General features: G+C 40.5%; 1 protein-coding gene across 1 annotated transcript in view; it reads left to right on the forward strand.

Annotated features, from left to right (window-relative positions):
* ARHGAP42 (Rho GTPase activating protein 42) overlaps positions 1–25,987 on the forward strand; it is a 292,906-nt gene that overhangs the window by 172,285 nt on the left and 94,634 nt on the right. Inside the window, exon 5 of the mRNA XM_074957084.1 lies at positions 22,645–22,746. Coding sequence (XP_074813185.1) covers positions 22,645–22,746 — 102 coding nt within the window. The remainder of the gene's footprint in view (positions 1–22,644; positions 22,747–25,987) is intronic.

The following is a 25,987-nucleotide window of genomic DNA, read 5'->3' on the forward strand; positions in this document are numbered from 1 at the left end:
TGGAAATATGTATTTAGGGACCATGAATAGTTGAGGCATGTGGCATATCTTTTCTGGTACCTAAAGCAATCATCATTTTGAATTCAAAATTTGCCAACAATTACTACATGTCACTAGATACATTTCTGAGGTAAGTTTTATCCTGTCCAAAAGCATAGTAAAATACCGAGGTACAGTAACTAATATATCTCTGTAGTAATTGCATGTAAGTCCTGGCTGTTTAATGGGGAACATGGAATCCATAAGTAGAATCGCCTTAGCGATTTTCTTAATAAAGCATATTATAAATAGGTAATGTATAATATAATTGTGCCACTTACAGGGGGTCAAAATGTCTAAGTCTCACATTTTTAAATGAAAAAGGACCTTTTTTCACAAAAAGAAAAATTATTTTTTTCTGATGCTGACTGCAACTAGAGGAAAACTGCTTCCTCTGGAAAGACTTCTAGAAGAAAAGTCAATTTTGAATGCTGGGCTTCAGGGTTTTAGTCCTGTCCCTTTTTATAATAATATTAATAACGACAAAAGATTATTGAAACATCTTAAGCGATTTGTGAAAAAATTGGAGAAAAAATATTTTTTTGTGAAATTTATTTTGATGAAGAACTTTGAAGTTTTTCTCACTTTTTTTTCAATTTTTTTCAGAAAAATATCTACATATTGATGGGAAATGTCACTTTTTTACTTGCCCTTCCCTTTATTTGCACTGGAAAAAAGGGGATAGGAGTAGGAAGGGTGTGTGTGTTCCCCCCTATTTTTCTCCTTTTTATCCCCCCTTTTTTCCAACGAAGGAAATCTTGTGAAATAAGTGCGCCTTTTGACAGAAAAATCACAAATTTTGACCAAAATGATGTTTTTTCTTGACAATTTTCATTTCAGTCATAAATGCACTTTTCACTGAAGAAAAAAAAAATTCAACCAAAAATTTCAACTAGCTCCAATAACAAAGTGTGTTTACATAACACTTTCCCCTAAGACCTATTGGTACGTTACCAAATATATAACTAAAGCATAATTAAATTTTAAAAATTGACAAAGTGTATCAATGTATTACAAATCAAGCAAACAATTCCCCATAAATTTCCTCCCAACATTCTATACATAAAAAAGTATCCCCTTTCTTCCTCATAAAACTAAAAGGAAGCCTAAAGGAATGCCTTGTGTTTCAGTGGTTGGAATGCCACTCATAGACATATATGAAAGAGTGTATGTGAATTGTGGTCCAACTTCCTCCATATCTGCATGCAAATTTAAATTTTTCACAGCCCTGAGCGACATAGCTGCATCCCCAATCTAATTTTTAAGTGTAGACCAGGCCTAATTGTCCTGGCCACCCCAGGAGGAAAAACAAGACACCAGGGCTATCATAGAATCATCATAGAATAACAGAGTTGGAAGGGACCTTTGGAGGCCATCTAGTCCAACCCCCTGCCCAGAGCAGGACCAATCCCCAACTAAATCATCCCAGCCAGGGCTTTGTCAAGCCTGACCTTAAAAACTTCTAAGGAAGGGGATTCCACCACCTCCCTAGGTAACGCATTCCAGTGTTTCACCACCCTCCTAGTGAAAAAGTTTTTCCTAATATCCAACCTAAACCTCCCCCACTGCAACCACTGTGTGTAGCACAGTGTAGACCAAGCACCCCACTGCACACCAGGCTACGCATGAGATGTCTTCAGGGCTGGCTCAACTCCAACTTCAAACCCAACAGACACACCTTAGGGATGTGTCTAACTCCTCCTCCTCCCAATGTTCTAGCTTCCCTACACTGGTGGACAAGACCAGAAAACCTCTGCATGGGCGTTCCCTTCCAGTAATGATCCCCAACACTCATGCTCACCACGGACGCTTCCCTAATGGGCTGGGGAGCGCGTCTAGGGGGACACAGGGCACAAGGCCGGTGGTCCGCATCAGACACGCGCCTACACATAAACCTCTTAGAGCTTAGAGCAGTGTGACGAGCATGCCTTCACTTTCTTCCCCTCATAAAGAACAAATCTATTCAGGTCTTAACAGACAACATAGCATGTATGTTTTACATCAACAGACAGGGGAGAGCCCGATCACATTCCCTATGCATGGAAGCCATCCGACTATGGAATTGGTGCATACAACATCAAATACAAATCACTGCCTCATACCTACCCGGCTGCCACAGTACTACTGCCGACGAACTCAGCAGGCACTTTTTGACAGAACACGAATGGGAACTGCACCCCGCAATACTTCAACAGGTCTTCTCCCTCTGGGGCACCCCGTCAATAGACCTCTTTGCCACAATCCAGAATCGAAAATGTCGCCTGTTTTGCTCAAGAGCAGGACTCGGGACTGCATCCCTAGGAGACGCGTTCCTCATCCCATGGAACAACTCTCTCCTGTACACCTTCCCATCAATCCCTCTGCTACACAGCATTCTTTGGAAAATCATAGACGATAATGCGCGGGTCATACTTATTGCCCCGACTTGGCCCAGACAGTCGTGGTATCCTTACCTACTCCGCATGTCCTCCTGTCATCAACGGACTCTCCCACCATAAAACGATTTCTCACGGGCCTACAAAATCTCTACCCATAAATTTACCCAACAGCAGCTACATGGAATCTTAACCTCGTTCTTCACAGTCTCATGAAACGTCCATTCAAGCCCTTGGCTACCTTGTCTCTACTTCATATGTCTATGAAGGTAGCTTTCTTAGCTGCAATAACATCAGCAAGGACAGTAGGTAAAATAAGCGTCCTGATGGCCTATCCTCCCTACACAACCTTCTCCAAAGACAAAGTCACTCTTAGACCACATCCTAAATTTCTCTCTAAGGTGGTATCCACCTTACATCTTAACCAATCAATATACTTACCTACTTTCTATCTTAAACCTCACGAGACTCCGCAAGAGGCAACCCTGCATACTCTCGACTTCAGGCGAGCAATTGCCTTTCATTTAGACAGGACTAAGCCATTCCGTAAGTCCCCACGACTCTTTGTCTCCATTACTGAAAGATCGAAAGGTATGGCTATCTCTAAGCAACGTCTGTCCAAACAGATCTCTGACTGCATCAGATCCTCTTACCGTATTCAAAATATTCAACCGCCCGAAGACATTAGAACTCATTCCACTCGAGCTATGTCGACATCCGTTGCCTCCCTACATAACGTACCCATTTGTGACATATGTAAAGCGGCTACATGGTTATCTGAACACACATTTGCCAAGCACTATGATATCACTCAAGATACCATGGCAGACATCATAGTAGGCCATACAGTACTCTCTACAGTACTCACTGCTGCATCTCCAAAGTCCCACCGACCATAGTGGGAACTACTACACATTCACCTAGAGTGGAGCACCCACAGGGACAGCACTCGAAGAAGAAGGAGAAGTTACTTATCTTGCAGTAACTGAAGTTCTTCGAGATGTGTGTCCCTGTGGGTGCTCCACTCCCTGCCCTCCTCCCCTCTACTTTGGCGTACTAGTATGATTTCTCCACGGTAGAGAAAGAACTGAGGGGGCTGCGGGACGCAGGCACTCAGGAAGGTTCCAATGAGACGGGAGATACCAGCTGAGTGCCTGCGCCCCGACCAGGCACTGCTACCGAAGATCTCCGATCAACGGCGCTGGGACGCACTGTCACCTAGAGTGGAGCACCCACGGGGACACGCATCTCGAAGAACTTCAGTTACTGCAAGGTGAGTAACTTCCCCATCTCCCTACCTCAAGCCTATGACCATAAGGAGGCTAAAAGCCCACCAGGAGCGGAGCAATCCTCAAAGGGGCCAATGGTTCTCTTTCCTCTGCTGGCCCAAACAAAGTCTTCCTACCTCTGAGGCTACCAGAGGGATCATTTGAGCTGGTGGGGCTGTTTGTTTAGATCATTATTTTAAACACTTGTCTAGAAATCCTGGTGACCAGGGCTGTGTTCCTGTTTGTGGTAATACATGTGTGGCAGTCTCTGGTCATATATATTTGACTATGAAAATTTCAGTGGAGTGTAAATTTGCATTTCATATTCCTGCGTTTCCTTTTTCTTACGCATTTGGAGATGTAATCTTTGGTTTTGGCATTTGGTATTTGTTTCTCCAGGATTTTGGTATTTTAGATGCTTGCTTTGATTGCCAGTTTAAACTGAATTATTATTTGCATGGAATTCCTTCATCATCAGGTGAATTCTTGTTTGCTGTGAAAATAAAGCTTGACTGAAATGATCCAGAAGGCAATGATTTTAACAGGTCAGGCTTTGGAGGGCCAGGGAGCGTGGGGCCAGCCAACCCTGTATGGAGACAGGGTCTTTTTGAGAACATGTGTTTGAGCCTGGGAGGGGATTTTCAAATCCAGCTAACAAATGGTCAGATGATTCTTATGAAGCACTGAAACTGAAGAGAGGAGCTGCAGGAAGCTGTAAGGATCCTGTGACTAGCCCTGGAGCAGGGAGAGAGATGTCAGGGGAAAGCCTTCTGGGCCTCTTCAGAAGACCAGGAGAAAAGACTGGGTTTATATGAGAAATCTTATGTTGAGCTGTTTCATTGTGTTTGAAGAATAAACTGTCCCCTGGAAGTAGAACCTGAACAGATGAACAGACTTTGGGAGCTGAGTTGGGGAAGACAGTCCAGCAGCCTATAAACAAATATGTTTATAGGAAAGCGAAAAAATCTTTACTGGTTTTGTCCCAAATTTCCCCGGTTGTATCCATAATATAATGGCCAAAGTGTCCTGAAAGTTCAAGCAATGAGATTTCCATTGAAAATCTGAATATTATTTGTGAGAAAGAAACTGCATTCCTACCCAATCATATCTTTATGGGAAGGCCTCGTTTTTTGCCATCCATAAAAGACACTGACTTGTAAAAATAAAAAAGTCTATCCGTGGATGCTGGATGCTTCATAATAACCAATATTATTCACCCTCATCTTTTGGATAATGTCTTTATTGAGAGAGAAATAAATAAACCAAACAGATTATTTGTTCTCTCTCTCTGTGTGACATTTGAATATTATTTTTCACTCACATAACTTAGTCCATGTCTAAAGTTTGACTGCAAAGTTTAACCTATGTATTTTTAAAAGGCTACTGTTATCCCCCTTTCTAGACTTTAAATTTCCACTGTTCAGGTGAGGGCTGTTATGATCCTGTGCAGCTGGGTCGAAAGTATTTTAAAAGCTGGATTGTCTCTGACATCTTAAATATTCCTGTTACGATAAGCAAGAGATAAGGAGAATCCCTATAAAGTGTGTATAGCTTATATATGTTTTTTATAGGTAGCTGATATGATATGTGGTATGCTGTGACTTCAACAAGTCTCTTCTCCATGCTCAGTGGCTTCAAATCGACATCCTGTACTTGTGGAAAGAAAGCAAAACTAGCACATTGATGTTCTGTGTGGAGGGGACTTTCCCACTTACTCTGAAACAGTTCACACCTCTCCTGTGGTTTTGCTTTAACAAACAAACAATAAGGCAATCTAAAATCCAATCCTGTACTTCTTTTCTAGCTCGGAGTTGCTCAATCTCCCCCATGCCTCTTGTTCTCTCCTACATTTTTATTCTCTCCATCTGCCGGGCCCTGTTTCTAGGCTTGATATTGTTGGCAGGTGTTGCAGGGCAGAGCTGACTTCACCACCTCTATTCAGGACAGACAATGAACTCCTTTTGGCCCTAGTTCACACGATCTAACCTGGGATAAAAATTTAAACACATTGTGTCATAAATATAAAGGGAAGGGTAAACACCTTTAAAATCCCTCCTGGCCAGAGGAAAAACCCTTTCACCTGTAAATGGTTAAGAAGCTAGGATAACCTCGCTGGCACCTGACCAAAATGACCAATGAGGAGACCAGATACTTTCAAAGCTGGGGGGGAGAAACAAAGGCTCTCTCTGTCTGTGTGATGCTTTTGCCAGGAACAGAAAAGGAATGGAGTCTTAGAACTTAGTAAGTAATCTAGCTAGATATGCGTCAGATTCTGTTTTGTTTAAATGGCTGATAAAATAAGCTGTGCTGAATGGAATGTATATTCCTGTTTTTGTGTCTTTTTGTAACTTAAGGTTTTGCCTAGATTCTCTATATTTCTAGGGATTCTCTATGTTTTGAATCCGATTACCCTATAAGGTATTTGCCATCCTGATTTTACAGAGGTGATTCTTTTACTTTTTCTTCAATTAAAATTCTTCTTTTAAGAACCTGATTGCTTTTTCATTGTTCTTAAGATCGAAGGGTTTGGGTCTGTGTTCACCTATGCATATTGGTGAGGATTTTTATCAAGCCTTCCCCAGGAAAGGGGGTGTAGAGTTTGGGAGGATTTTGGGGGGAAAAACTTTTCCAAGTGGGCTCTTTCCCTGTTATATATTTGTTAGACGCTTGGTGGTGGCAGCAATAAAGTCCACGGGCAAAAGGTAAAATAGTTTGTACCTTGGGGAAGTTTTAACCTAAGCTGGTAAAAATAAGCTTAGGGGGTTTTTCATGCAGGTCCCCACATCTATACCCTAACGTTCAGAGTGGGGAAGGAACCTTGACACATAGGCTTGCTTTTTCAGCAACAAGTTTACCTGTGTCTTCCAAACTTGGAAATTTATTTGTTTTGTGTGTGCAAAACATGCATATGTGCTTGCATAATACAAACTATGTATGCATATGACAACCTATGCACACAGATTAGCATTTGCTCATGTAATTATTTTGTTCTGCAGTAATAACTGAAGTTAATGTTCATGGTAAGTCACTAATGCTATGTAATAGCAGTAAACAAATTGCACCAGCTGTTTTGTAGTAGACCAATTCTGCTTCTTTGTGTCTGCAAGAAGGTGCTTAAATATATGTCATAAAGAGGCATCGGGGAAACAAAAATAATCTACTAATTGTGGCTAGATAGCTGATTCACCCTCTTTTCCTCTTTCTGCCTTCTCTTATTCTCACTAACTCCCCCATTCCGGTCATTCTTCACGCTACATCTACCGCCAATTGAAAAAATTAAAAAAACTAAAAAATAGGTAATTAACAAAGCTGCACCAATCCCCAGCCTCAACCTTGATACATTTGTGTTAAAGAGTAAATTCTTTAGGGACAGGATTGTCTATGGCCCAGGACCTGCAAATAACTACTTGTGGGAACAGTCTTGCTAGGGTATAATCACTAAAATGATGAATTACACCAAATAAGTAACAGTTCCAATTTTATTAATGATGTTTCAGGGAAATCACACATTTGAGAAGTGCTGCATGTGTGAGGGGGGGTCAGTTAACATTTGAATTGGACAAACTTTGCAAAATATTTCCACGTTCAGAAACATTCAGCATTATTCATCCAGCTCTATAAGCAGACTAAATAGCAAAATAATCATAATAATAATTTGTATATATTTCATTCAGCAAATACAGGGAATGAATAATCTGAAGAATGTATTCCACCTGGTTCCACCTTGATCATTGCTGAACTGAATACGCAAAATAACGTGAAGTGGAGGCACTGTCATTTTAACTTACAACGTTTGGTTACAGTCGCCTACATAGTGAATTAAAGGAGATATCATTGGAGAAGGGAGAATGTCCAATCATCATAGAAACCCATTCACACACAATCCTCTGCCTTCCTTTCTCTGGTTCCTCTATTGCATATGCTTTACTCTGCTCTGTTTTGGTATGAGGGAGGTAGGAGCAGTGTGGAAATTAGTGGAATCCTGATCTCTCAAGATGAATTGAAGAGGAGATTTCTGAATATTCAGTCTGCTGTTAGTAACACTCACAGAGCATAGGGGAGTTAATGGTGGCAGATAGGAAGGACAAAGAATGCAGCTGAGCAGATGGAGGGAGAGACGGAGAGGAACACTGGTAGAGGTGTGTTACATTCTGATTCACCCCAGAACAGCAATCCCCACAAGAAAATGAAGCAAGACATACAGGTAGCTTGTCAATCAAAACGTGTACTAACCAGGAAATAGTTAGGACAGCAACAGTCTGAACAAAACATAACAGTCCAAACAGCAGATACGTAGCAGCAGGAACTGAGTAGCTGCACACACTCTGTGCTATGCAGGTATTCACAGCAGTTTTCCCCTGTAACCCAAAAGCAACAGGAACACAGAGTTCAAGGAAAAGGATCCAGGAAACAGAACAGGAACAGGAGCAGGAAGGCAATACACAACAGTCATCACAATTTCCTTCTCTTCTCCCCAAAAGTTCAGCAGTACCTAACCTTTGGGCAAACTGTGGCCCACAGGCTGGATCTGGCCTGCCAGCCATTTTAATCCAGCCCTTGAGCTCCCGCTGGGGAGTGGGGTCTGAGGCTTGCCCCGCTCCGGCACTCCAGCTGGGGAGCAGGGTCGGGGCCACTCCACGCGGCTCCCAGAGCAGTGGCACGTCCCCCCTCCAGCTCCTATGCACAGGGGCAGCCAGGGGGCTCCACTCTGCATGCTGCCCCCGCCCCAAGCACCACCCCCACAGCTTCCATTGGCTGGGAACCACAGCCAATTGGAGCCACACCTGCAGACAGGGCAGCGTGCAGAGAACCGCCTGGCCGCGCCTCCGCGTAGGAGCTGAAGGGGGGATATGCTGTTGCTTCTGGGAGCCACTTGAGGTAAGCGCCGCCCAGAGCCTGCTCCCCTGAGCCACCCCACCCCCCGTGTCCCAGCCCCCTGCCCCAGTCCTGATCCCCCTATCGCCCTCCGAACCTCTCGGTCTCAGCCCGGAGCACCCTCCTGCACCCCAAACCCCTCATCCCCAACCCCATCCCAGAGCCTGCACCCCCAGCCGGAGTCCTCATCGCCCCCCAACCTCCTTCCCCAGCCCTGATTCCCCCCCCCCCCGTGCCCCGCCCTCCAAATCCCTTGGTCCCAGCCTGGAGCACCCTCCTACATCCCCAGCGCCATCCCAGAGCCCACAACCCCAGCCAGAGCCCTCACCCTCTCCTGCACCCCAACCCCAATTTTGTGAGCATTCATGGCCTGCCATACAATTTCTATTCCCTGATGTGGTCCTCGAGCCAAAAAGTTTGCCCACCCCAACCTAGCCGGAAGCACTAGGTGATCCCAGGGCCATAGGTTATATCTCTGATTCAGCTCAGGAGGTGGATTCTGGTGCTGTGATGCAACTTCCCCAGTTGGCCACATGACATCATCATATGCAGACACAGTGTCCTCTTTATTATTTTTTTCCCTTTCAGTAGGCTGTAAATCCCACTGGTTAACAAAGTATTCTCTGTGGTGAACACACATGCCACGCTCCATACCCTGCCGCCCAAAAGATCATGCCACAAGTATCAAAAATGCTTCCACACTCTTTCCTAACATACCCTGCTTATCCAGGATAGAATGCATGGAATCTTGGATGGATATATTGTTGAAACCCACATATTTCCTAGCCACATTAGTTGGCTTCCAGGTCAGCAAAAGGATGGGATGAACCTTTTTCATGTGCATAGACAACTTCACCCTTATAGGTCAGTTGAAGAAGTAGTAGAAAGGGGTTTCTCCAATATTTTCATGAGGTGTACCCCAAATGTCATGTAAAGCAATAGGGAAGGGTGTATCTTGACGTTCCTCCAGTATGCAAGGTACACTCTCCTTCCCATGCAATCTCTCCACTATCTCATTTCTTTGGTGATGGTACACAGCAGATTTGTAATGTACTGTACCAATACTCATCAGAAAGCCTTCAAACTCTCTTGATACAAAAGGAGCTACATTCTGTGAAACAAGGCTCTCACGTAGGCCATACACAGTGAATAAAGCAGTGACAATAAATTAGTTCTTTTGAGGTGTTTTGTGAAATTATGAATGCAAAAGGGTAACATGAGTAGTAGTCTATAACAGTCAACAGTGCGTAGCCATGTAGTTCAATCAAGGGGCTAGTAATTTCCACTGCAATTCTCTGCCATGGTCTGTCTACAACTACCAGTTTCAAAGGGCCTGGTGGAACAGTAGTTCTATGCATTGTGCAGGCTGAGCATGACTTCACCTGATGCTCAATGTGTAAGTGCAGCTCTGGCCGCGAAGCATAACTATATAGAAGTTCTTTCATTGCCGTAACTCCCAAATGTCCTTCATTAGCCTCATTCAGGACTGCACGTCTCATGCTGCTGGGATGATCACCCGGGGTCCTCTGCATAAGATATGTTGAGTAGCACAAGTCTTTACTGTGAGCTCAGAACGAATTTTGTAGAATGGAGACAAAGTTGTCTTAAGGATTGGGTCCATCCAACCCACTTATACAGCACGTATCACCTTGCACCATTCAGCATCTTGGAAAGTAGCATCAGAGGTCCACCCTAAGTCAACTGACATATCTTCCAGTAAAAAGCAGAAAGTGTACTCTGCTTTTCTGCATAGTGGGGTGCCAACCCAGCAGAATTTCTTGAAAAAACATCAGTGAGTAAATTATGTCTTTCCTCTGCTATATACCAAATTAAAATCATATTGCGACAACTGAATAATCTACCACTGCAGCCTCATATTAAGCAGATCAATGATCTTATGATAGAGGCTCAGAATAGGTAAACGATCAGTTTCTAAGGTGAAAGGTCTTCCCATTAAGTAGCCCTTGAAGCATACAATAGCAAAAGGGGAGGGACATGTAGTGTGTAATTTAGCTGTGCTGCTTTCCTAGAAAAGAATGGTTTCCCTGGTCCAGCTAACAGAGGGGAAATGAAGAGATCTGGCCTAGAATGGAAGGTAGCTGCATTGCACACTTTGACCACCACCCTATTACATTTTTAGTTCACAGCTTCTTTAAAATTCACCCCAGCCTCTCCCCACTCAAGGATTACTCTAGACTGAAATGCCCATGGAGATATTGTTACAATTGCCTGGTGACATACCGCAGTCCCAAACTGCCAAAGCCTGAGAGGTGCATTATTGTGAATTAGGAGTTCAGAGTTTGACAGTGTCATGTTTCTGTAACAATATCTTGCTGAAACATGCATCTGATGAAGCGGACTGTAGACTTTGAAAGCTTATGCTCCAATAAATTTGTTAGTCTCTAAGGTGCCACAAGTATTCTCTTCTTTTTGCAGATACAGACTAACACAGCTGCTACTCTGAAACCAATATCTTGCTTATCGATCATGTCATGTATGCTGTTTTTTTCAGTTTAGGACAAGTGAAACCCTGATTCTTACAGTAGTATTTCCCCTCGGTTCCATCCTGTTCCTTAGAGACATGACAGCGTTTGAAGTAATAGAGTAATAAGTAACTCTGTTCTGCCCAGGCATTACTTTAAGGGTGTTAATTCACTGTGCTGCTGTTCCCCACCTACACTGTAATTCTTTTCTTCACATTTAAAAAGAAAATCATGCTATCTGAGTACTTAGCTATATTACCATACACTTCCCTTCTCACTGTGTGTTTCTGTTCAGAATTTTATTCTCTTTATGAAAGAGACTCTGTAGGGATTTGGAAATCTGAGAACATAGACTCTGTCATCTTAACAGTTTTGCTTTGGGCAATATGAATATAAAATGGCTCCGCTCCAATGGGTAGTGGATGATAGTAGCTCTAAATCAGAACATGTGTAGGGTAACAAAAGACAAGTTTCTTGACTTGAAACTTTAATGTGTCTTGTCATTAGGAATGGGAGCACCAAAGGCTCCAGCATTCTACCAAACTGCCCATCTGCAGTATCCGTGGATACTCTAAGATACTGAAGCCTCAAACGGAGTTTATTACTGAAAGTAGTTCCTAGTGGCACTCAACCTTTCCAGACTACTGTAACCCTTTCAGGAGTTTGATTTGTCTTGCGTATCCCGAAGCTTCACCTCATTTAAAAGCTACTTGCTTACAAAATCAGACATAGAAATACAAAAGTGTCACAGTATGCTATTACTGAAACATTTCCTTACTTTCTAATTTTACCATATAATTATAAAATAAAAAAACTGGATATAAATATTGTACTTACATTTCAATGTATAGTCTATAGAGCAGTATAAACAAGTCATTGTCTGTATGAAATTTTAGTTTGTACTGACTTTGCTAGTGCTTTTTATGTAGCCTGTTGTAAAACAAGGCAAATATTTAGCTGACTTGGTGTACCCCCGGAAGACCTCTGCGTACCCCTAAGGGTACATGTACCCCTGCTTGGGAACCACTGCCTTAGAGACAGGGTTCTTCCAGGGTTGAACTTATAGGTATGCACATCTTTATAATTTATCTGGTCAGAGAATTTTTGTGTGTGTGTGTGTGTGTGTGTGTGTGTGTGTATAACAAACCCCTAAAGCAAAGCTATCAGTTATGCAATGTAAAATGAAGGCCCAAAATAATTTTCAGGATTATAAAATGATCCCGCAGATACTTGCTTACAAGGTGAAGAAACAACACTGCAATGAAACATGGTAGATCTTGCAGTATTCTTAACAGAAGCCAACCCAATCTTAGCACTTTAATCACACTGTAGTGTCACTTATGGAAGAAGTATTGTTTTCCTTGGAGGTGCATTCACTAAATACCATTGACACCTTCCAAACCAGCCAATTACTCAGCTTTCCTTTAAACCACCAGAAGGGGAACCTACTTGAAACTTAAGATTTAGTGCCAGAACGTTTGTTCATTTGTAAAGCACCAATTCTGTACTATGCATTTCAGAGACAAATAATAAGGGAAGGTCCCTGACTGAGGAGCTTTCAAAGAAAACACAGGAAGAGGAGGAATGATTGATTAAAGAACTTAAACAAATGTCCTGTTAGTTCCATGATTTTGGTAATGATTTTATGTATGTACATGTGTTTTGAGTAAGTTAAGAGGTGAGTAGTGTTGAATGGGCAGTGTTTGGACTGAGGGAGGAAAACATCTCAATTCTTTGTCAGAAAAGCCTTTATTATTTTTCAAGTCTTAATTTGGAATGCTTTGATAGACTTCTGAGAAAAAAATATTTAAAGTGAATTCGGTGTTTGGACTAAAAGCCCCGGAGACTGAAGTCTTTAGTTTCCCATCAAAAAGGTTCAGTATGAGCAGTGACCATACGAACTTCTCCATACTGATGCAACAATGTACCTCCAGTCTGCCCTGTAAGGATCACCTTCTGGGGGTAGTTAGTTGTCATGCCCATTTAGTCCTTTCGTCTGTGTTGAGACTACTTGGGGATATGCATAGTTCTTGAGGATGAAGAACTAAACTGAAAACTCTTTACATTGGTCTCTGAAGAGGCATGACTTTCAGATTCTCTCTTAAGGGTGAAAGGTTCTGTGTTGCTTTATCAGTCTCATGAGTTTATGCAGGACCCTGAAAACAGATGCTTTAAAAAAGAAAGAAAGAAACCCTGACACTGCTGACATTAACACATGACATGATATCCTTTTTTCCGTCTGTAAACAATATTGTTTCCAGTTTTGCACATTAATTGAAAGCTTTCTCATAACATGAATCTAGTTCTTCCTCAGATAAGGGTTACACTCACAGTGTGATGACGTAGAAAGTTGCATGGGAAAGTATGCAATATCAAACATGCCACTGAAGTTCTTGAATCAAATCCTGATTAGCATAACTTCATTGGGACAAAGATTCCAAGGAGTGCACGATTCCAAGGAGCATTGCATAAAAAAGTAGCAAAAAAAAGTAGCAACTAACCTAGTGGAGAGAAATTTTAAATTATCTTCTATTTTTAAAATATAGTGGCATTTAGGTCAAGTTATGGTGCATTATTTCTGAAGTATTCTATATGATAAAGTAAAGCAATCTCAATTCCATAAATCTTTTTGTTCTTCAGAGCAAAATCTGTGTAAATGTATGCTAGTAAACATAAGTGTGTATTTTATAAGTGGACAAAAAAGAGGTAAGATATATCTTTATTAACTACTTGCAGATGAAATCTGTGTATAGGTTTTAGATCCAAGGGATTATTAATTCAGTGATATACTGCTTTTTTAAACTGGATTTTCTTTTGTCATTTGAGAATTCCACATGTCTAATTCTGATGGTGAAATTGTGCCTTTGTCAGAAGATGCTAAGCATATTACCACAATGCAGTGCTGATCAAATCTGAAAAAAGTCTTTTCATTTTACTATGAGTCAGCTCAACCATGTACCATATCATTAATGCTACGATTTAGTCACGTATTTTTAGTAAAAGTCATGGACAGGTCACAGGCAGTAAAAAATTCACAGCCCATGACTTGTACTATATACCCCTGACTAAATCTCAGAGTGGGGGCAGCCTGGGGGCACTGTGGGTGCTCATGATGGCGGGGCGACCTGGGGGGTGCCTCATGTACTGTGGGGGGCAGTCCAGAGGGCACCACGAGTGCTCGGTGGGGGGCAGTCCAGGGGGTGCTTCGGGTGCTTGTGGCTCTGGAACCCCCCGGTGGTAGGGGATGGGTTGGCAGGGCTGGCAGTCTCCCTACCTGGCTTCTTGCGGCTCCCCGGTAGCAGCGACAAGTCTCTCCCTTCGCTCCTATGCGGAGGCGCGGCCAGACAACTCGGCGTGCTGCCTCCGCCCTGAGCGCCAGCTCCACAGTTCCAATTGGCCGGGGGTGGTGCCTGTGGGCAGAGGCGGCACACAGAGCTAGGAGCTGAGGGAGGGACACGTTGCTGCTTCTGGGGAGCTCCCTGAGGTAAGCGCCACCTTGAGCTCCCTCATCCCCTCCCGTGTCCCAACCCCCAGCCCTGAGTCCCCTCCCACACCCAAACTCCTGCTGCTGCTCCTGGGGAGGGGGGTGTGGTGGCCCGAGACTGTCCCAGCAGCAGCCAGTGTGGCTGGCCCAGGGGCTGCCTGAGCATCTCAAGCAGCCCCTGGGCCAGCCACAGCGGGTGCTGCAGAAATCATGGAGGTCCTGGAAAATCATGAAATCCATGACCTCTGTGACAAACTTGCAGCCTTACATATCATTAGTGATCTTGTCTATTGAAACCATTATGCAGTTTACTTAAAGCTTCACACCTATTTGATTTGTTCCTTGTGTTTGCATCTTGTGTTTAAATCCTTCCATTTCTTTACCCATAGTCATTTTTAAATTGTTTTATTTAAGAAAACTAAGGCGTGTTATACGTCTTCTGACATCTCAGGCTTCACAAAAAAGTCATTAATCTTTTTAAATTAAAGTAACTAGTTTAAATGTAACTAGTTTAAATGGATACAATAATAGGTACCTACTTCAAAGAGGTGTTTACAAGAAAAAATCATAAGTACTTCAATATTATGGTGACTGGGTACATATAATTACCTAGGTAGATAGATAAATTGATTAAATATTGAAACATGTGAAGTCTATCAAAATCCCAATGTTTAATTCCAGGTAAGAAAAACATTAGTACAGTTATGATCAGAAAAGTGTCTGTACTAGAAAATTAAGTTGGCTTAGACATGTCGCGCACATCCCTGAGCAGTGCAATTAAACCAACCTAATCCCCAGCATAGACAGTGCTAGGTTGACGAAAGAATTCTTCCATCAACCTAGCTACCAGCTCTTGGAGAGGTGGATTCTGATGCTGATGAGAGAACCCTCCCGTCAGCAAACGTAGTGTCTACATTGAAGCACTTTGGTGGTACAGGTGCAGCTGACTGTGCCACTGTAGCATTTCAAATGTAGACAAGCCCTCTACCAGCTCTCTATGCAAATCGTATGAACTTACATTACTATCACAAGTTTTTGTATTGCAAAATTCAGTACAGCTATGGGAGAGCAAGTTGGAATACATTCGGTATTGTCTGACCTCAGCATATGAACTGAAGAAGCAAGAAAAAGCTAGATTTCTTCAGTTTTTTCATCAAAGTTAGGAAATGGAGCTATAAGATTATTGAATTTGAAGAGCCTCTTGCCCAATTGTTAAAAGGAGAGGTAAAGCAAAGAGACCACCTGGAGTGGAAGATTAGGCCAGAACATGAGTTATATCTATACAGAGCATTGCTTGTGCTTTAAACTACCTGTATGGGTGCCTGTGTATCATTGGTTTGCTCCTTTTCTGCCCACAATAGTCCTGCCGTGTGGCACTGTTACAAATAGAAGATTGCAGCCATTTCCAGTGCACTTGACCTGTGCCCAGGCTGCTATATTGACCTTTTCCCAGAGATCTGCTCTTCTTTTTTATATGTGCCATCTTGTAATTTCTACAGATATAAATCAATGTCAGATCAGTTTAGATTATGCAAAAGAGTATTATTGGCAAGAGAGGAGAAAATAAGTGGTTTTAAATGGACAGGTTTGCATGGACTATATTGTAAGACCCTGAAAACTGGTACTCTAATGTTGAGCTAGAAAGGAAATATATGAAAGCGTAATACTATTTCTTTACTCCAGTAATGTAGAGCTGCTCCCTCAGTCTGATCTCACAAGCTTGGATAATGACTTGTCTCCCCAGAGAATCTGAGGGCAGCCTAAAACCTAGCTCTGCTTTAGTTCACCTGGTCTTTGATGTACTGTTAAGGTGACCTAAACACAACACACATAGTAGTGGATTATCATTTCCTCTCTTGAAGACAGGAGCATACACAAATTATATTTTGTGTGCCTGAGACTAAGAAAGAAACACGGATTTTCAATTAGGTTACCTCAGTTGTGATTTGTTTCCTAATTTGGATTTATATCTATTTTAATTGCAGATTTGTTTAATATATTAGGAGGAATTTTATCCTTTCAGCTGATAGTTTATTTTCTTTCAGTTTTTCAGGCCAGAGGAGTAAACAAAACTTTTTGCATAGAGTTAAATCGTTTCCTCTTGTGTTACTAAAGATTCCAGATAACACCTTTCTTAAAAATCCACTATCACTTAAATGAAGAGACCCTGCTTGTAGGTAGGATCTGGGCCCTGAGACTGTATGATTTAAAAGTGTGTAGGTCAGTTGGCTTAGACCTATTCTGGGCAACGTTTTTTATTATTGCTTAATCAGCAATGTGCTCACTAATATTCTAAGAAGGGACTCCCACACAATGTTTCCCCATCTTTAGCTTGTGATAAACACCACAGAACAATAGTGCAAAGAATACATGATAGAGAATCTATTCATTTGTTTTCCCATTTTGAAGATGAAATGCTTTCCAACAACCATAACCAAGGAGAGAGCCAAATGCCAGCTTGCAAACCAAAGACCAGATTCTGCCATTCTTAATTATTAAAACTTCAATTAAACCCAGTAAGAGCAAATGCTCTATCACTGAGTGTGACAGTGCAGAGCTCAGTATCCATCAAGGTGTGGTCTGCAGCTCCCTGGTGACCTGTCGTAACAAAAGCTTTCATTTTTTTAAAAAATGTACCCTATGTTGTTGTAAAAAACCTTCTGAATGTGCAGGGTTCCTTTCCTGAGTCTGTAAAACATCAGCTTGAAACAAGAATGAAGTTACCCCTATTCTGCCCAATGTGATATTAACTCTGAAGCCTTATGATGTCAGTTTAAACATCAACAGTGTCTTCTTCATAAATGTAAGTACTTATATGCCCCACTCCTTGTCATCACAGTATCTAAGCACTTCGCAGGCATTAATGGATTTAGGCTCAGAACACACCCGTGAAGTAGAACATTATTATCTCCATTTTTACACATGAGGAACTGAGGCACAGAAGTGTTAAACCAACACTGTCACAGGATGTCTGTGGGAACTGAACACACAGGTGTTATTTTGGTTCCAGACGACAAGGCCGGTATCTCATGTGTATATCTCTCTTGTGGTTGTATCTGATATTTTGGGCAAATGGCTTTATGAACATATTTTTCCATTCTCAACCCTTCTCTTTGGCCTGGAAATAGAGTAACAGTGTCTGCACACCATCCACATACTCTTTGTACTTTTATAACTGTCTCACTGAGTGGCCTGACGAAAATACCAGACCTGAGATTTGGCTTCACGAGAAACCTTACATCTCCTCTGTTTTGAACCAGGTAGAGGCTTCAATTAGAGATAGAGGTGTAACCCTCAGTCTCCCAAGTTGGGGCTCAAGAAAAAGAGGGATTTTATATCTAAAACTTTCTTTATAACCCTTTTGTTGCTGATTGAGAGTGTGCAGCTGCTGTATATAAAAGAGGGCCATGGCGATTACAGAAGAAAAGGTGGCCTAGACTGGAGTGAGATAAACCTCCCCCCCTCTAGGATGTTCCTGTACACTGAGTCACTGTGTTTGTGAGGTGAGCGTTTCTTGGAATATCCAGATGTGCCTTGTGTCTTCCAGAAAATGCATCACCTGCTGCTGAGTACATGTCTTTTTTGCTAATTCTCATAAAGTAAACAGCTGTTGGGGGATTCACAGAAGTCAAATATGTGTTTTTATTGGCAATATCAAAGGAACTTTTGAATAGAGGGGTACTTGCTGATCTGCGGGTGTGAGCAGCCAAACATTTTTTAAACTATTCCCAGGAGCACTTCTGAGAATGATTTTTACAGTGCCAGAAATGCTGATTTGTTGGCACTGTAGCCTTATTCCCAAAAACCCCGTCAAAGTCTGAGTTAAAATAAAGATACAAATACAGCTGAAATCTCTGAGCGACTGCCTTTCTTCTCAGTCGATTTTGTTTTGCTGTCCTTTTCTCACTTGTCTTTAGAGTGAGAAACTGTAGTGCTCTAATCTGAAACAAAAAAAAAAAAAGCTGATTGATGAGAAGTCCACAGGAAGGCAGCAGTCAGACCAGAAGTTACCCTGGTAACAGGGAGTACCAGTTGTTAGTTCTCTTTTTTAAACTAACAGGTGTCTAAAGAATCAATTTTAAGGTAGGGTGAATCATTACAATATACCCGATGGGGCAGTTTCATGCATTTTCTGTCGGGGCTGGGAACATTGGCAGTGGAACAGAAAAGTCTGCAAATTCATCATATCCTCACAGACAGAATGCCAGCAAGATTTACATTAAATTTCATTTGGGGAACAAGAAGTTTAATCTAATATATCACAAACACAATTCGTTAACTTCTGGGATTTTTTCTTTTTTGGGGAGGGGGCGTGTTACGGTATTTACACTTTTTTATATGAGGGTTTTTTCTGTCTTCATTACTTGACCTATTACAAGTCACTATGTGACTGATTTTTCCTACCAATAAAGTGAGAAGTACATAAAGTAAATGATATTTCTTTCATAACTTAATGTAAGTGTTTGATCTAGTGGATGGGGAATAAGACTAGGAGCTGGCAGACTTGGATTCTGTTCCCAGTCACTGGCCTTGCTTTGTGGTGTTTGGGAAGTCATTTCACTGCTCTGTGCCTGGTTCTCCTTCCCACTTTTGTGTCTCTGTCTTATCAATATAGACTCTTAGTTTTGAATCCCAGCTCTCATTAGGTCCTAGATCAGACCCGCTAACATGGAACCCCAGTGCCTGTGAAGCTGTATTGACTTCCACTGTACTTGTCAATTTCATTGGAGGATAAAACCTGTTTTGACCAGAGCCAGCTCATTTAACCCCTTTGTGTTTTCATTTGTCTTTCACTCGTGGGTAAACAATACATACTTAATTGACAGGAATTGTGTGAGGCTTAATTTGTTAACCTTTCTAACGTACTTTGAAATCCCCACATGAGAAGACTGTAAAGAACTGAAAAAATACTTCTGATGTGAGGTACTACACAGTTCTGTTCTGTAATAGTAAAAGAGGCTGGGACATCTCATTGAAGTACCAGGGAAGATTTTGTCTTGATTTAAAAGATGGTGTCCTAAAGCTTAATTACTAGAGCTAGGTTTCTGCTTATTATGATGAATATCCCATGGCTTCTCCCAACAGAGGTAGCATCAAAAATCTCTGTAGAAGAGGATGATCCATCCTCAAAAGAACTTAAAATCTGTTCATTTAAAAAACAAACAAACCAAACCTTAATTTGCTCACCACATGTAATGCAGCCTCAATAATGAGGCAACTCATCCGCTTAATTCTTAATCTCTTATTCATTTAATTTGCTTTAGTCACAAACAAACCACCAACAAAAATGTCCACCTGACGAGAAAAATATATTTCCGCAAGCCTAGAGGCAAACTTCACGCTTCCTAGGTATAAAACATCCCAGCATCTGGACATGCTAGCATTACATGGGATCCGCGCTGCCGTGAAGGTACCCAAGGTAAGTATTAGTGTTCCATCTCACCTTGGTAATCTTGTTGCATAAACAAACACATCAGTTTACAACAAAAAGAAGATTCCTTCCTATGTATAACTGGTACATATTTCATCTACCTCTGTGTTTCCAAGGTAATGAATAATATGACTCTTTTAAGCATTTAAAAATGTAGTTGCTGTGTAGGACCTGGAGAGTGCAGGACCTGAAGGTTTACCCATTGTCTTGCTGGGATTGAGACTTGGTTGAGGGCAAATTGGCTCTGATTTAATCCAGATAAATTTTTGCTAGTTGGCAGGGGGGAGTAATGAGAAGCATTAGTAGAATTCCTATTGACTCTCTTGTTTTCGATGCCTTCTGTGTGTTTTGCAACCTGGAATTCTTGATGGATTTACATCTGCTTCTTGATGTCCCCTGTAACAGCAAGAGTCAAGAATATATATCTGCAGCTGGCCAGAAAGACATTGTCATTTCAAAGACAACCTTACCATCTTGTGTGACACTGATGAAATTATTTGACGTATACAAGCTAATATTTTCTTGGTTAATCTCGAGGACATTGGAGGCTGTGTATTTTCAGTGAGGAAACCATGACTCTGGGATTGATTTCTCAAGTTAGTTTGCCAGACACTGATTTTTGTGGCTAAGTTTGTCTCACTTCAGGGTGCATGTTGCAGGTGTAATACAAGAGTTTTACCTTGTCTATATTAGTCTTTACTCTTTTTTGTAAATGTTTAAGTTTGTTAACATGTGACCACATGTATTAATCTGTTATAAAATATTTTAGGTTTTTCGATGTGTACTATATTATTCACTTGTTGATATTTTGTTGGATCAGGTGCTTCCATTTCTATTTAATTTCCTGTAAGGATGCTTTATATACTTTTCTTTATGTGGTGCTGCCTAGATGCTATGTTGATGAGCACCTTAGGTCTTGTGTATACAATGCATTAGTCTGCACTCGAAGAGTGTAAATTCTAGAGCATACGAGCGTGTTGCTCACTAACAGGCCCATGTTGACCCTGCTCGAGTGCATTAAAAGTTCCCTAATGCCTATTAACGAAATACTGTTTAAAACTGGACTCCATTAATGAGCAACACGCAACTTTTAGTGCACAACATGCTAGTGTGCACTAGAATTTACACCCTTCTGGTGTGGACCTGTGCACCATGTAGGCAAGCCATTAGAAATATGCTTATAATAATAGATATGCCATATGAATCTTCCACATAATTGAGAGTTTGTTTTCTTTTTCCAGTTTTGTATGATTATCATTGTGAACTTATTTATATTGTGGTTAATTATATTGCTGGAAATAATTAACTGTTGCTTTGCTGTTGTATCTCAGTATATATGGTGTTAAGATCTCCCTATTATTTCTTATTTCTTTGACTATTGATATGACTTTCGCATGGCATGATGACAAAAAAATTAATTGGGGAGAATTTTCAAATCCTCTCATTAAAATCTACTACAGTAACTTGTTTAATATAAAACAATAATTCTTTGAGAGAGAAATTGAGAGCAGAAGGAAAGAATCATTGAGCCCTGCTCATGACCTGATGTTATTGCATTATATCTAGTGATTGGCTTCTCACCATTAATAGCTTTTGCTTATGTGCTGATGAGACCAGTCCTGCTGCCTTTCTTTGTTTTCTTAAAATACTCAGTTTGTTAGTCATTACAGGGAATCATGCAGGATAAGTTTTAGGCCTATAAAACAGTCGGGGGGAACCGCAGCCAACCACAGGATAGACACTTTTATTGCAATAATATAATGCAGTAACAAGAATTGTTTTAATCCTTAAAATGCTGTGGGTACTTACTTATTTCCCCTTTACTCCTTCCTTCCCAATGCTGTCACTTCTAGAATGATGGGAGAGATCCCAACAGACAGCGAGAGAGAGGTCTTTTTCCTAGATTTACAGCCCATAAGCATCAGATTTTTTTTTTTAAAGTAGAAGAGTATCGCTCAGTGTGCCTTGTTTATAATCAATAATTTCCTTTCTGGATTATTTGTCATGCATCAAAGTACTCAGCTGGTGGGAATGTGGGATACCTGACTCCACATGAGGAAAGCTTTCAAAAGAGGGAAGGCAGGAGAGTGGAGAAATTCCCTAAAAAGGACACGTTTAAACATTCAAAACCATGCAAAGCATTTGTTGAAAAACTGTGTTGCCTGCATTAGCTCCCTTTGCAGCTATATTAGACTCAGACATACTTTTCCTTCCTCCTCCTCGTGTTCTAAGAATATGAGTAAAAACCACAATACAGCACTCTGAACACAAAGGTCAGGCAAACCTCAACTCAAATGAAAAGGTAAGAGGGGAGGTCCACAAAGGGACTGTTGCAAAGATTTTTTTTTTTTTCAGTCAGAACCCACTCCTGTAGGTTTTTTGCAAGTTGGAATGATCTGAGACACGCACATTTATGGAGTCAGTAGAAAGTGTAAATTAAACCAGTTTAAGCCCCAGTACAGCAAGGTACCTAAGCACGTAACCAGTCCCACTGAAGACTAGCATATACTTAATGTCTCACTGAATAACTTTTAGACCCCAATTCAGATATGAGTCTATTGCCATAAAACCAATGGAACCAGCAAAAATAATTACACAGCTAGTCTTTTTAGCAAATGTGCTAGCTTTTCCTTTCTGTGGGCTTTGAAGTTCTATCAAATTCTTTACTTTGCAATGTTTTGTTTTTCAGGATGGGAAGAAGAAGTTTGACAAGGAAAGTGAGAAATATTATTCCATTCTAGAGAAGCACTTAAATTTATCAGCAAAGAAAAAAGAATCTCATTTGCAAGATGTAAGCTCTTACCCTTTTATTAGACCATAAGTTTATCTTTAAAAAGAGTTGTCTCTAGGACATGCTATATTTTTATCATAAAATGAATGATGATTTCTGCCAGTCCCTGTTGCTATGTACGTATACATAAATTCTGTATATGAGATTAATACTATTCTGATGTAAAATAAAACTCTTAACAAGGCAGTATTTCCCACGTGTTCTGCCATATTTTAAGTTGCAAACCTAATTTTTACTATTTACAATACTATATTTGTAATGCTCTAATAAAAATGTATGACCTTTATTTGGAAGGTGTATGTGGAATATTTATAATTAATATAATTAGGCTATGCTGACTTTTTTATTTTATTTAATTGACTCCGTTTTACATAAATTTTCAGCTAGATAACTTAGCCTGAAGCATTTTAATCACACTTTTTATGCTTTTCAGCATGTCATGTTTTCTGCTTTAATCTGAGAGAAACATTCTTTCCATAATGAAACTATACGGCTGTGTTTTATGAAATTAAAAAGAGTGCCATATTGCAGATAAATAAATAGATTGCCAAAAGTTTTTGGCAGTTTTGTGCGTGTGATCTTCAGGTAAACTTGTGTTTGTCATAACAAAATGTAGTCAAATATGGCCTCATAAGATGCTTAGTTTGAGCAAAGAATGATTGGTCCTTATGTAACCTATGGGTGGGCTAGAGTTCACTTCATTTCCCGCCTCCAGTGCCTTAAAAAAAAACAACCCAACTCCCATAGAAAGTAGCTGGAGACCCAGAGTTCAGTCTCTAAGGATTTTCAGCAAGGATTGCACAGGGTCAAGCTCCCCACGTTCAAGTCCCAAAAGGAACTAAAGAAATGAATTTAATTAAATAACTTTATAAAATTTTATGATAAAGAAACAATCTAATTTTTACAGGATGACATGGCTATTTTGTAATCCACAGACATTACCTTCACAGTTATACATAAACATAAATAAAGAAAACAAATTAAAATCTGAACAGTACAGTCCCCACAGAAATACAGTCGGAAGAAACTGAAAGTTCCCAAAAGCTTAGTTCACCTAAGTCATGGTTAGAATCTTTGATCACCAAATCTATACAGTCTGGTGAGTCTAAAACAACATCTTCCCTCCACTTGCTTGTAGGAATCGTCAGTTGGAATCCATGCAGACTCTTCCACTGCTGAAATCACTGCTAGCCAGTCAGCTAACCGATTAACCAATCACTCAGCTAAGTGTATAGATGTAAAGAAAACCCTATTACAAGAAAATACAAAACTGAGAATAGCAAAATATAAATGACTCTTTCCCCATTACTACATTTAAAGAAAAGCTGGTGAATCAGACTAGTTGAGACAATTTAACTAGAACAGTTTGGCTAAAATCAAAACAACATTCAAAGCATATAGTTAAAATAGAAGTAATTTTTCCCTCCCAATTTCCCCTTGCTGTAATTAGCAATGCCCATGCTTCACTGCTAGAGGATTAACAATATCACTGACCTGCTGCAAAATGCTTCAGAGTTAGGGACAACAGCCCGCTTTCTGCTCCTGGGCTCAGCGTCTTCCAACTCACACAGGGCACATGGGCTTCTGCAAAGCAGCTGCCCTGACTGTTTGCCCTCACGGAGTCTGACCCCAGCAACAGTAAACCTATTGGAGCACACCCAAAACTACCACACCCAATTCCAGAAGCTTCTGGATGTGGAGTGCTTAATGACCCAGACACAACTCACTCCTGCCTCCCCGCAATGGATCTCTTAAAGATGTATCTCCCCATTAGGCACATGGGTTACACTTACTCTTGTGTAGGGTGACCAGATGTCCCGATTTCATAGGGACAGTCCTGATTTTTTCTTTTCTTATATAGGCTCCTATTATCCCCCACCCTCTGTTCTGATTTTTCACATTTGCTGTCTGGTCACCCTACTCTTGTGAATAGTACTTCTTTGAACCAGCAATTTTAACACAAGTCAGTGAGCCTGATTCTGCGCTGCCTTGTACCTTGTGTAGCCATTCATGCTTGTACAAAGTTCCATTTTTATCTGGTAGCATTTTACATCTGTAGCATTTTGCAGTAGTGTAAATGACTATACAGGTATAAGGCAATGAATATCGAGTCTCATTGAGACTATTTATATGCGTAGAGGCTTGCATAATTGGACACAGAATTACATTTTTTTTTGTGTGCATTAGTTTTGCTTCCTAGAAGTTAACCGTACTTCCAAATAGAGTCCACTTTTCATTGCCATACTGTGTACAGATTAAGGATCTACAGTGATAAAAAAACTATTCAGAGAGGATTGTTCTATTATGAGCACAAAGCTCTAATTATACAGGGTAAAAGTATTTAAACCTGATCCTGGAATCTGATGCAGTTCCACATAACCATGCATTTATGTGGCGCTCATTTGATTTCAACAGGGTCTACCAGGGTCATAGCATTAAATGTAGATGCATCATCCATTTTAAAGAGTACATACTGTAACTGTTACTTTTTAAAAGCATGCATAGTTCTAATTTAGCAGAAGGATCCCTCTTTTAGCTATGTTGTTAGATTAAACTATTTTCTTGTGTAGCAAATTATAAATTGTTTTTTTCAGTATTACTGACACACTATATTAAATTTTCCAAAAAAGATGGGCACTATTTTAATAGCATTATTGTCAATGATAAACTCTGAAATCTTGGAAATTATTTTGCTGACAAAATTCTACACAAAAGACCTAACCATCTCTCAGAAATTCACAATGTGTGGTTTTTATATTTACCTGATATAATACTGCAATTTCATAACATTTATTCTTTTATATTGTACTCGCTAAAACAGATGTCAGTATGATGAATCAACTGTAGAGAAAACAACATTAATTTTACGGGGGGGGGGGTTTGTTCCAGTCACAGGCCAAATTTACATATACACAACTCCGACAAGTCCATAAATTCCCCTTACATTAATGGGGAAATAGTTCCATTAGAGATTAAGCAGGAAGTCAGAAAACAATTTTCGATGTATTTACCTATAAATCAAGATTTGGTTAAGTCAGTTAAGTGCTAATTTACTGTCGGGTTTAAATAAAGCACATTTTGCTGGGATTGTTATGAAGATTATTTATTATATTGCACTTAAAAACTAATTGAAATGAAATAAAATGTATCAACTGTGAATATAATTAAATAAACTGTCTTAGACTCACGAAGGATTTGACTTGAGCATACAAATTAATGGAAAATCACAGTAAAAGTTTTC

Source organism: Natator depressus, chromosome 1, assembly GCF_965152275.1.
Source record: "Natator depressus isolate rNatDep1 chromosome 1, rNatDep2.hap1, whole genome shotgun sequence".
Classification (NCBI taxonomy): Eukaryota; Metazoa; Chordata; order Testudines; family Cheloniidae; genus Natator; species Natator depressus.